Below are 12,260 nucleotides of genomic sequence, written 5' to 3' on the forward strand. Positions count from 1 at the left end.
GTACAGGATCAAAAATGTGCCATGACGAAATGAACGCTTGACAATTTATTTTTTCTATGTTTTCAAAGGAGAGCCAAGTAGTGACGTGTACAGAAAGTGTTGCAATGATATGAAAATAAAAATCTTGCTGTGTGTAAATTATTCAACAATTAACTGTTTATATTAAAATTATGAATAAAATTATTGGAGAATATGCGTCTTTGTGCACTTTGTCAGCTTGGGGAGTTAAACTGATCGCACACTTTGTGTTTTCAGTCACGTTATCGAGGTTTGGATTCATCCTGTTTCCTGCTGTTAACACTTGAACCCTGCTGATGCATTTCAGGGGAAATATTTTCTGTTCCATTAAAATGATGAACATTATCTGCAGGTTGATTCAATTCCAACATTTAAAGCTGGGCAAGGCAGCAAATCCGTAAAAGAGCTCAATCGTTTTTCATTATTCTGTAACTCTGATCCAGAGCTAGACTCTCGTCTCAGCTCCCAGCCTGGGAAAGAGCTTTAAACTGGGATGTGAGCGTCTGACTGATTACTGCGAAGGTCTCAGAATAAAGTTTTGTTGGATAATGTCACCATGCCTTCATCCAACTCATCTCACATGAGCACTCCTTTGTCACTGCCATATAAAAAGCAGCACAGGGTTAGAACAGAAGGATCTGCCGTTGGGATGAGTGATGATTAAACCCTGTGGAGCGCAACAGCATCAGACGCTCCTCTTTGTTGGTTTTGTCACTGATTAAATCAGGATATTCATTAAATGTAACGAGTGAGAGGAACTTCAAATACAATACAAACGACACCAGTGACTTTATAAATAAACGTAGAGCTGCATTAATGAATCTTTGTGTATTTTGTGTCTAAGGATCCAGATGTCTGAGCAGCTACACTTGACGCAGTAACACGACTGTTACTTTGTTGCCACCTGTTCTAAAAACTACTTATGCGAGTGAATCGAGTGCCAAAGATAAGTGACGGCCGCCAGGCTTTGTGGTTTCAGTGGTCGGGTCTGCTTTTTGCTTCCTCCTTTTCAGGTCCTAATGATTTGCTTCTGTCATCTATTACAGGAAGTGACATCCTGCACATCACCAAAGCAAATAAAAGCCAAGTTGGAAACCATCTTATATGGAGAAGGTTTCCAACTTGGTTTTTATTTGCTTTGGTTTCACTGCGCTCTGGTCACTGGTTTGAATGCCTTGATGCTATTATTCATTAGTTTAGCTCTTGTTTTGCTTTTCTTCACCTTTACATGTGGACCTCATTTCTTTGTTATTGGTTAAGCTAATTGGTTTTTTGAGTGAGATGTTTTGGGCTGTTGGTTCTTAAGAAATAGAAACAAATGTAGTTTTTGGTTTCTTGTATGGTTGATTGTGTTAGTTTCCTTTTTTGTCCGGGCTGTCCTAGTTTTGTCTCTGTGCCGTGTCCTCTGTCTCCTGTGGAAATGAGTCTAGTCTCCATCTTTGTGTCCCCGTGTGTGTTTCTGTGCCGGTCTCTGTAGTCGCTCGTTTTCCCTTTTGTTCTGTCAAGTTAGCCTGTCTAAGTTCTGGCCCTTGTGTTAGCTACTTCCTGTTTTATTTTGTTAGGTCCTTGTCCCATGTATGTCATGTTCAGTTTTACTTCCTCTGTCTCCTCAGTTAGATTCTGCTCAGCTGTGTTCCTCACCTGTTCCCTTGTCGTCTCTGCTGTGTCTTCCTAGTGTCCTGTAGTAAGTTCCAAGTTCCTCGTATTCCTGGTATATTTGGCGTACTTGCGTTCCAACAGTTACCTTGTTTCAGCAGTGAAGCTGTATTTCCGAGCGCTTCCCTACGTTTGGCTCCAAACCTGCCAGTCACGCAGTTTGAGTTACGACTATTTCACACAGGAAAACTGCTGATCGTGTTTTCCTTTCGGGACCGTTTGTTATCTTGGTGTGTTGTCCATGTGGTTGAAGTGTTGGGAGCACTGGGAGTACTGGCTGGGACTTCTGTGTTTCCCAGATCCAGAGATACTGGTAGTATTTTCACATGATGGGAGGAAGCTGTGTGACTATAGTCGCCCTGTGGTTGTTTTCGTCTGGATTTGTCTTCAGCACTTCCTCCTTGTTTAGTTTAAGTTATCTGATAAATATAAAACATGAGTTTATGGACTAGCTGGCAGTGCGGGCTCAGGTGACACCAGGTGGATGTCCTGTGGCAGCATGTAAAAATGAGCTGATGGAGTTTTTGGGTTAGCAGGACATCACCACAGATTTGTAGTCCTTTCTCTGAGGAGGCTCCTTTCACCATCCTGTTACAAAAAAGCACTCCCAGCTGTCATGTTGCTTTAACATTTCTTCTGCTTCTGATCCTGGAGCTCAAATTTGTAGAAATCTTTTAAGATGCTGGTTGGATGCATTTGTGGGCGCTCCTGGAGGCCAGGGGGGAGGGGGCAGAGCTCAGCATCCTCGTCGGCTTCTTTTCATGGAAAGTTGGTCATCAGCTGAATTACTCTGAGCGAAAAGGGCAACCTGATGCTCATTTGGGCCCTCTGGGTTTTTTAGGGTCCACTGGACCATCACTACCAGTAATGTTGCATACAGATCATAATCTGCTGACTACTACTTTTTTTTTTTTTTTAATGCGGTGTGCAGAACGGTTACTAGAGACTGCTTTGGCTGCTTTTGTATCATATTAAAGGTTAAGAAAATTGTGCATTTTCTCAAACACTGATGCCTCAAATGACCCCAACAAGACGATTTGCAAAGAAACCTGGCTTATCTTGGTGTGATGTGCAGTATATTCTTAAAAAAATGAGTAAACAGGACAAGTGGAAGACAAGCCTAAAAAACCAAATGCACAGCAGATAGCATCCATGATAGTCTGAAGGTCATGCCCTTGAAGTCCTGCAAGGATGACACAGGACCTGAGAGATGGATCTGACCCTTCAGTCGACCCATCTACTGCTCACTGAAGTCTCGTCAGAAATGGTCTCGGTGTTAGCGTGGCTGTCAGGAAGCCATTCTTAAAGACGGGAAATGGTCTGAGAGACACCAAAGGGACAAATCCAAATGTAAATTTCTGGATCAGATCTTCATCAGTCAGGTCAGGAGAGAAGCACTCTACTGTCCCTCATTTTTTAAATGTATTTTTCTCAGAAAATGGAAAGTAGATGCAACGATTGAATGAAAGGAGTAAATAAAAATGGAAAAACATTTAAGTTGTACATTTGGACTCAACATTACTGAAGCATTCTCACACTTCAGCATCCTAGTTCAGACGCAGAGCCGTGGCTGGCAGCTGATAAAAATCGTCATGTACCTAAACAGCTCTGCAAAGTGGTATCTTGATGGTGGTTGAGGAGGAGCTAAGTCTTACCTATTAGCTCTCGTCGTCGTGTTTTTCAGCCTGAGACCTGTTGTGGTGAAGCCATGCACTGCAAAGCAGAAGAGTAACTGATGCACCCCCATCTGGCCAATTTAAGCTTAATGAAAAAAATAACTACAATAGGTTTGTGTGTTTTTCTGAAGCACAGAGACGTCTTAAAGCTGCACATTGCAAATACTTTTCTTTCCATTCTCTGCATGTAGGTTGGGTTTCAGGGGAAAAACACAAAGACTGCACGGCCGGTTTGCACAAGCCTTAGTTTTGATTCAGAAAAAGATCTGAAAGTAAAAGAGCAGCAGTGCAGCGTTCGTCGTTATGCACTGAGGGAAACCACTATAAGCACATCTAGTTCCTCCCCAACTTGTTTTATGTAAATGCTTTGCATGGAAGCACAAAGCTGCACAATGAGAAGATGTAGTAGCAGAAAAACACACCAGAGACGTCAAACTACATCTCAGCGTATATGTGTGTGCTGATGGTCGGTGACGAAACTATTGCTCTTCGATGGAGTGAGACGTTGTTTTTGTGAGTAACAAAGGTTTACTGCCAACAGGTCACTCGTTCTGGTTACGCTTCCACACTGCTGCGCTATCACGCTGCTGCAGTGATGTGTCAAACTGTACGTGTGGGCCATTCAGAGTGCGGTTCTCCTCAGCTGAGCAGAATGACACACAGAAAAAAGGGGAAAGAAAAGAAAGAGGAAGCGGGTTGAGAGACGGCAACTGTTTTGGCTGTATGCGCTCAGTTTGAGTCCGACGTTCCTGCAGAACAGTCCCATCTGAAGGATTTAAAGCATCTGTTTTTTGGGGGTTTTCTGCCTTTAATTCACTCTTTTGGCCAACAGGAGGAATTTACATGCTGCCACTTGTGACCTTCCATCCAGCGTAAGTGCACTTTGTGTGTTTTTAGTTTTTTTATAAACTTTGACAGGTTGTGACTGGCGGTGGATCAAATGTGAGACGATGTGCAGCACATTTCGGTTGTAATACGCTTCAAGCCGTGTCATCTGTGGGAAAGTAGGGAGAGTCTTCCACATGATGTGCACTGACAGTCGTCCGCAGCGACGCTGGTGCAAAGGAAATAGTTGCAAGAAATGCCAAGCCCCATGTCTAGCAGCTGCAGCAGTCAGCGGTTGGTACAGTACCTCCTGTTTTTAGCTCAAACTTACTGCTTTAGTTGTTAGACTTGGTCTTTTCTGTAATGTGCAGTTTCCCTGTGAATCTGAATCTAAGAAAAACCCAGCATGGATCCTTACCCTGTACTTTCATTGCGTATGCTTCCTTCTCCTTTTCTGTTTTTGTTTCTCTAAAACAGCTGCGTCTGCTAACTGGTCTGAAGCAAGAGGTTTGTACAAATGAACAAGCCTGAAAGTCAGTATTTGGCATGACTGGACCTTTATTCTCCGTCACATCCTGTGTCGGGTCTTTGCTGGATTTCTCCTCCCAAGGCCCGAAAGTGCAAAGTGCTTAAATTGGTTCTTGGCTAGCTTTCCTGTTAGGGGCTCATCCTTTGAGTTGGGCGTCTTCTGCATGCTCGAATGATTCACAGGTCAGTGTTAAGTGGACCAAGAAAAACAGCAAATGCTACGATGACTGGACTGAAAATGAGGGAAAAAGCATCCACACAACAAAAAGAGACTGGACTGACTAACCAACACAAAGCGCAAACACACTGACCTACACCACCAAACCATCGCACACACCAACCTGTAAATGCTCTTTTGCACAGTATTATTACTAGATATATTATATATTATTATTTTTTTTGCACTAACTTGTCTTGTAGCACCTTGGTTCCTGGAGGAACGTTGTTTCGCCTCACTGTGTATTTTTAAACTGTATATGGTTGAAGTGACAATAAAGTTGAACTTGGAACTTGGAAAAGAAAAAGCTTTGAAAGAGCTTCAGAAAGTCTGAACAAGTGTTTCTCGAGAGGACTTGAAAAACAAACTCCTGCACGCTGTGGAATCCAAATGCAAAGAAATAAGAGGTGACTGGAGACGTTTGCACAGCGCTATGGATCCATTTCATGAGTGCATATTGAAATAAAACTGCAACTCTCTCCTCCTCCTTACTTTGTCATTCAATCAGCTTCAAATGAATCTAAAAACAAGAGCTCTACCCCCCCCCCCCCCCCCCCCCCCCCCCGGGAAGTCTGAGAGCCCACTCCCTCACCCCTTTTAAAGACACCACACTGATATGCTTCTTGATGCCGCTCGCCCTCTCTCTCTCTCTCGCTCGTTTCTTCGCTCCCTCCCTCTCTCACCTCCCTCTTCCTCTTGCTGGGTGCCAGAGCTCGAGTGCGAGCGAGCTCCAGTTCCTGCTGGCCTACCCACTGTGCTGCTCCTATGGCGGACTCTCCTCTTAACAACTCCTGGCCATCCTTCTCCAGACTCTGGATGAAGAGATGGTCCTTCAAGAGAGGTAACCTGGTTTTACACTGACTTCATGTTTCAGCCATCGTGGGTATGTTGGGTGGATGGGGGGAGGTGACCCAGCATGGGCTGCAGACTGGATGTGACCCAGAGATGTGCGTTATACCTGCTGGCTACTGCTGCTGCTATTTTAATGTTCTCCTGGCTTCCTTTGGCCATTTTCACACCGTTGTTGTTTGACCTGGTTGGGGTTTGTGGTCGGAGACAGTTAGTGCAGCAGATGAGACGTTGGTGCAAAGTTCAGTGAGTCATTTCTCACTCTGTGCAGTGTCACCATGCACCTTTCAAATTTGAGCATAAATCTATTACTGAATTTGTGTGTCCACCGGTGGAGCTGCACCGTGCGTGGACAGTTCAGGCTGTGAAGCTTTGCGTGGGACTTGGTGTGGCACTGGTCTTGTTGTCCTTTTAGAGAAAGCATGACTAACAGGTGGAGCTTCGTCGGCAGCTAGTTTCCTGCTTTCTGCGCTTTCGTGGTTTAATGTAATGCTTAGCGCACACGAGCAGCGTGGAACGTTTCCACTTTGCTTTCGTCCAAAGTACCCGGGCCGCTCAGCTCTGTGAAAACAGCCGTCGGGTGCATTTGTGATCAAAGAGGCTCTGCAGCCTGACAGTTGTTTTTTGATGTTTGCTTCAACCTCAGATCTCACAGCTTCTGCCTTCACCTCCAGCCCGTCACGCAAACACAGAGACACAGCAGCCCACACTTTGTGTGATTCAAGCACCAGTGACAGATACTAAATGGTCACCACGACCTTAATGTGAGCTCTGTGTCGCAGACAGACAGGAGCTGTAAGTTTTATTAAATGAGTTGTAGTTTTATTTCCTGTGGTTTGTGTCACTGGGTGATGATGTATCGCCACACTATGTAAGAAAGCATCAAGATCACAAAATCAACTGACATAATCACATGAGTTCCTCTTGTGATTAGCTTTGCAGACAAACAAACGACAGACTTTGTGGCAAACACGTGCGATCGTTTCCTCCTCGTCACACCGGCTGCAGCGCTGATGCACAGCTTCTGGTTTCTTTTTCCTTTTAATTAGCGGTTGCAATCATTCAGCAGCTCAGCGCAGTTCATGTGACTTAACTCACCATTACAGCAGCTGAATAATAAACACCTCTTTAGAGATGTTTAGAAAGTAAAGCGAGGCTCGATGCTGAGTAAATCACAGATGCAAAGCCGTTCATGTTGGTGTTGTTCATTACAGCCACTAGTTTTAGTACGTGGAGCCGAACTGCGAAGAAAACAGCTGACAGTGACAAACGCGCAAATGCGCTCACCTGAGGACGCACACGGGCGTTTCGTCTCTGTGTCATGTCGGGGGCGATCTGAGAGGCCGACCATAAAAGGCCACAGTGGCGCTGCAAGGCAGCATTAAGCAACCGCAGCAGCGCCTGCTGGCTGTCTTAAGTTTACTCAACACGAGCGGGATCGGGACGCAAACAAATTCTCCTTCCAGTGAGGACACTGCCACCGCTGCAGCCTCGGCCTGTGATTTAGTAATATAGAAAACTGGATCTACAGCGCGTCTGTCTGTGTGTTTATATGACAGCAGCCCTGACTGCGCCGCTGAAGCCGGGAGTGGATGCTGCTGGTTTACAGCAGGACACGATGTCTGTGTTTCATCATAGCGTTCAGCCACTGCTGAGGTCTCAAAAGTGATTCTGAGAGAGGGAAAAAACACACATCAAGTTAGAGTGTGTGTGTGTGTGTGTGTGTGTGTGTGTGTGTGTGTGTGTGTGTGTGTGTGTCGCTCTGATGGTTAATGGTGATTTAGGAGGGTTCGTTTTTTTCTGAGTCTAACTGAGCTCAAGATGTCTTTTGGAAGACGCATCAAATCAACACAACACTAAAGAGGAGACACGTATGATGATAAATAGAAATGAATAAAACTTTTCATTGCAAACAACCCTTCACCAGCGCACAGTAACCAGGATATAACTCAAGTAGGAATTGAAAAAATAAAATAATAATTTTATTTATAGGCACCGTTCTTATAAGCAATCAAAGACCAAAATCACGCATGCAGTTAGAGTCATGCGTAAAATAATAGTTGGTAAACGTAATAAAAAGTCAACAATAACAAAATAGGCAAGCTTTGTGTCTTATATATATATATATATATATATATATATATATATATATATATATATATATATATATATATAAAAAACACCCAGCACGCCCCTGCGGGCGGTTTATCCTTCAAGCTCGGGTCCTCTACCAGAGGCCTGGGAGCTTGAGGGTCCTGCGCAGTATCTTAGCTGTTCCCAGGACTGCGCTCTTCTGGACAGAGATCTCCGATGTTGTTCCCGGGATCTGCTGGAGCCACTCGCCTAGCTTGGGAGTCACCGCACCTAGTGCTCCGATTACCACGGGGACCACCGTTACCTTCACCCTCCACATCCTCTCGAGCTCTTCTCTGAGCCCTTGGTATTTCTCCAGCTTCTCGTGTTCCTTCTTCCTGATATTGCTGTCATTCGGAACCGCTACATCGATCACTACGGCCGTCTTCTTCTGTTTGTCTACCACCACTATGTCCGGTTGGTTAGCCACCACCATTTTGTCCGTCTGTATCTGGAAGTCCCACAGGATCTTAGCTCGGTCATTCTCCACCACCCTTGGGGGCATCTCCCATTTTGACCTCGGGACTTCCAGGTTATACTCGGCACAGATGTTCCTGTACACTATGCCGGCCACTTGGTTATGGCGTTCCATGTATGCCTTGCCTGCTAGCATCTTGCACCCTGCTGTTATGTGCTGGATTGTCTCTGGGGCATCTTTACACAGCCTGCACCTGGGGTCTTGCCTGGTGTGATAGACCCCAGCCTCTATGGATCTTGTACTCAGAGCTTGTTCTTGTGCTGCCATGATTAGTGCCTCTGTGCTGTCTTTCAGTCCAGCTTTGTCCAGCCACTGGTAGGATTTCTGGATATCAGCCACCTCCTCTATCTGCCGGTGGTACATACCGTGCAGGGGCCTGTCCTTCCATGATGGTTCCTCGTCTCCCTCCTCTTTCTTGGGTTTCTGCTGCCTGAGGTATTCACTGAGCACTCGGTCAGTTGGGGCCATCTTCCCAATGTATTCTTGGATGTTCGTTGTCTCATCCTGGACTGTGGTGCTGACACTCACCAGTCCCCGGCCCCCTTCCTTCCGCTTAGCGTACAGCCTCAGGGTGCTGGACTTGGGGTGAAACCCTCCATGCATGGTAAGGAGCTTTCTTGTCTTTATGTCAGTGGCTTCTATCTCCTCCTTTGGCCAGCCTATTACCCCAGCAGGGTACCTGATCACGGGCAGGGCGTACGTGTTGATGGCCCGGATCTTGTTCTTACCATTCAGCTGACTCCTCAGGACTTGCCTGACCCTCTGCAGGTACTTGGTGGTTGCAGCCTTTCTAGCGGCCTCTTCATGGTTCCCATTCGCCTGTGGGATCCCCAGGTACTTGTAACTGTCCTCTATGTCTGCAATGTTGCCTTCTGGTAGTACAATCCCCTCAGTTCTGACTACCTTCCCTCTCTTTGTTACCATCCGACTACACTTCTCCAGTCCGAACGACATTCCAATGTCATTGCTGTATAGCCTGGTAGTGTGGATCAGTGAATCGATGTCTCGTTCACTCTTGGCATACAGCTTGATGTCATCCATGTACAGGAGGTGGCTGACAACTGCTCCGTTCCGTAGTCGGTATCCGTAGCCAGTCTTGTTAATGATCTCACTGAGGGGGTTCAGGCCTATGCAGAACAGCAGTGGGGACAGAGCATCTCCTTGGTAGATCCCGCACTTGATGGTGACTTGTGCTATGGGCTTGGAGTTGGCCTCTAGTGTTGTACGCCACATCCCCATTGAGTTCCTGATGAAGGCTCTTAGGGTCCCATTGATCTTGTACAATTCTAGGCATTCCAGTATCCAGCTGTGGGGCATTGAGTCATAGGCCTTCTTGTAATCAATCCAGGCAGTGCACAGGTTGGTCAGTCTGGTCTTGCAGTCTCGGCTGATTGTTCTGTCTACCAGTAGCTGGTGTTTTGCGCCTCTGGTATTCTTGCCAATTCCTTTCTGTGTCCCGCTCATGTATTGACCCATGTGCCTGTTCATCTTAGCCGATATGATGCCTGACAGGAGCTTCCATGTAGTACTGAGGCAGGTTATTGGTCGGTAGTTGAAGGGGACCGGTCCCTTCTTGGGGTCCTTGGGGATCAGGACCGTCCGGCCTTCAGTTAGCCATTCCGGGTGTCTCTCGTTAACTAGCAGCTGGTTCATTTGTGCTGCCAGACGCTCGTGGAGTGCAGTCAGCTTCTTCAGCCAGTAGGTGTGAACCATGTCGGGCCCTGGTGCTGTCCAACTCTTCATACTGGAGACTCTTTCTTGGATATCTGCCACTGTGATGGTTACTGGACCCTGTTCAGGGAGGTTGCTGTGGTCTGCCCTCAGATCCTCTAGCCACTGAGCATTGCCGTTATGGGTTGCATCCTTCTCCCATATGCTCTTCCAGTATTGCTCCGTCTCCAGCCTTGGTGGTGCTGTTCTCTTATTGTTCCCTTGCCACTGAGAGTACACCTTTCCACTGAGAGTACACCTTTGTGTGTATGTATATATATATATATATACACACACACACACACCCCAGGTGTCATGGTAACTGGTAAATGGACTGGTTCTGCTCTACCCGAGCGCACTAACAGGCCTCATTCATTCATTCACACCCATTCATTCACACAGGCACAGTTTTCTATGCTTTAGTGTTTTTATCTAACATTCACACAACCAATGGATCCGTTTGGGGTTCGTATCCTGGATCTGTGGCGTGCAGACTGGAGCAGCAGGGATCAAACTACCAACTTTAGCAGATTATTTGATGACCTGTTGTCAGCAGTGACCGTCTGCGTGATCGAGTTATGTAATGTTTGTCTTTCTCATGTATGTTTGATCTTTTTTAAAATATTAATATTTGTGCTAAGAGACTCGCTGGTGCAATCAGCAGCTAAAAAGCCGGACATCTTCTACAGGATCTGGCAAGTATTCAAGAAATGTATCTCTTAGACGGAAAAGCAACAACTGCTGTTCGTGATGGTTTTCTGCTCTTGCATATATGATGTTGGGGTGTTTTATTTCTACACCAGAAGTGACTGGACTTGTATGACCATCTGAACGAAGTACAAACAGACACATCAGCTGCATCTCAGCCTGTATTAGCACTGAAAAACATACTGATTGGCTCTGATGTGCCCGTTTTGTGATAAGAGAGGCCCACCGAGAGTGGGCTGAGCAGCAAAACAGCAGGAGTTACTCCCACACTGAGCTGAAATCAAACATAAAAAACATGTCAATAAAATCTGTCTTAACTTTGTTGGTTTTAGAGGCTCTGGTAAAATCCTCCGGAGCGCTCTCTGCTCAACTCGAGCTCAAACTCAGGAGGCTACATGCAGTAATACTCCTCATGGCGACGGGCTGCCGAAGCACAGCTGTAGCACCGAGCTGTCTTTGAAATATTTACTTATCGCTGCATTATTGAGGGGAAATTCCAGTGTTTATATCTGCACCTTCTTTTTAACTACATGCATCATATCCTCCTTTTCCCTCCTACTGAGTTTACACACATATTACACATATATCATTGGGAAAAGCCCATTTTTACATTGAATGAGGAAAACAGAATAAACCGTGTGGCTGGAGCCCCACCAGTGGACGTGACGCCGTGAAACTCTGACATGTTTGCTCTTATCGTGTCTCAGTAATAAAATGACACTTTTAGCTCCAGAATAAGATCCAGAAATTCCACGTTTGCCTCTTCTGTGTCTGTTCCCCTCACGTCACCTGAGCGCACTGGTATATTATATGATTTATTGCAGGCAAGCCACTTCTGGAGCTGCTGAAAGCTCAGCAAGGGAATAATCGCCAGCCTCCCAGAAATGACATGGAGACTAATGTTGGCTCACTGAGCAGTTGCCAGTGGTGACGGCGGTTTGTGGCATCATGTGAATCGAGGAATCTGTTTATGCAATGGAAATGCAAAGGAGCTTTCAGCGAGGGGCTGGAGCAGGGCTGCCGGCGGGGCCTTTCTTCCATTATTCACTGCATTCCACAGGTGTTAGACAGCTGATGACGTCTGCCTTTTCTCCTCGTGTCGGTTGTAAATTTGTGTTTATCGAGACTAATAAATGCCAAATGATTTGTTTTTAGCATCAGAGAGCAAGCCCTGCAGTCAGCCCTGTGAGCCTCCCAGTGCTCATCTCAGCGTCCAGCCTACCAGTGCAAAAGGATCTTCCTCCTCATTATCTCCTGCTTCTGTCACTGAGGACGTCTCCTTTGGGTGGACCAGTGATGACCAGGTGAAGCTGAACACTGAGCGTTACTATTATTTTAGGTTCTCAACAAATGCAATGACATTTACCAAAATAATAGTGATCCGAGGTCCGTTATGGACAAATGAATTCTTCCCTTTGTCTGACTTGACCTTTAGCAGCAGGTGCCGGTCAGCTTCAGCTTT

At 45.9% G+C, this 12,260-nt stretch overlaps 1 protein-coding gene across 1 annotated transcript in view; it reads left to right on the forward strand.

Moving 5' to 3' along the window:
- The first annotated feature begins 5,670 nt into the window (after positions 1–5,670).
- Positions 5,671–12,260, forward strand: part of arhgef18b (rho/rac guanine nucleotide exchange factor (GEF) 18b) — a 37,424-nt gene continuing 30,834 nt past the window's right edge. Inside the window, exons 1-2 of the mRNA XM_080876783.1 lie at positions 5,671–5,761; positions 11,954–12,102. Coding sequence (XP_080732909.1) covers positions 5,686–5,761; positions 11,954–12,102 — 225 coding nt within the window. The 5' untranslated portion in view covers positions 5,671–5,685. The remainder of the gene's footprint in view (positions 5,762–11,953; positions 12,103–12,260) is intronic.

This window comes from Rhamphochromis sp. 'chilingali', assembly GCF_963969265.1.
Source record: "Rhamphochromis sp. 'chilingali' genome assembly, chromosome: 3".
Taxonomy (NCBI): Eukaryota; Metazoa; Chordata; class Actinopteri; order Cichliformes; family Cichlidae; genus Rhamphochromis; species Rhamphochromis sp. 'chilingali'.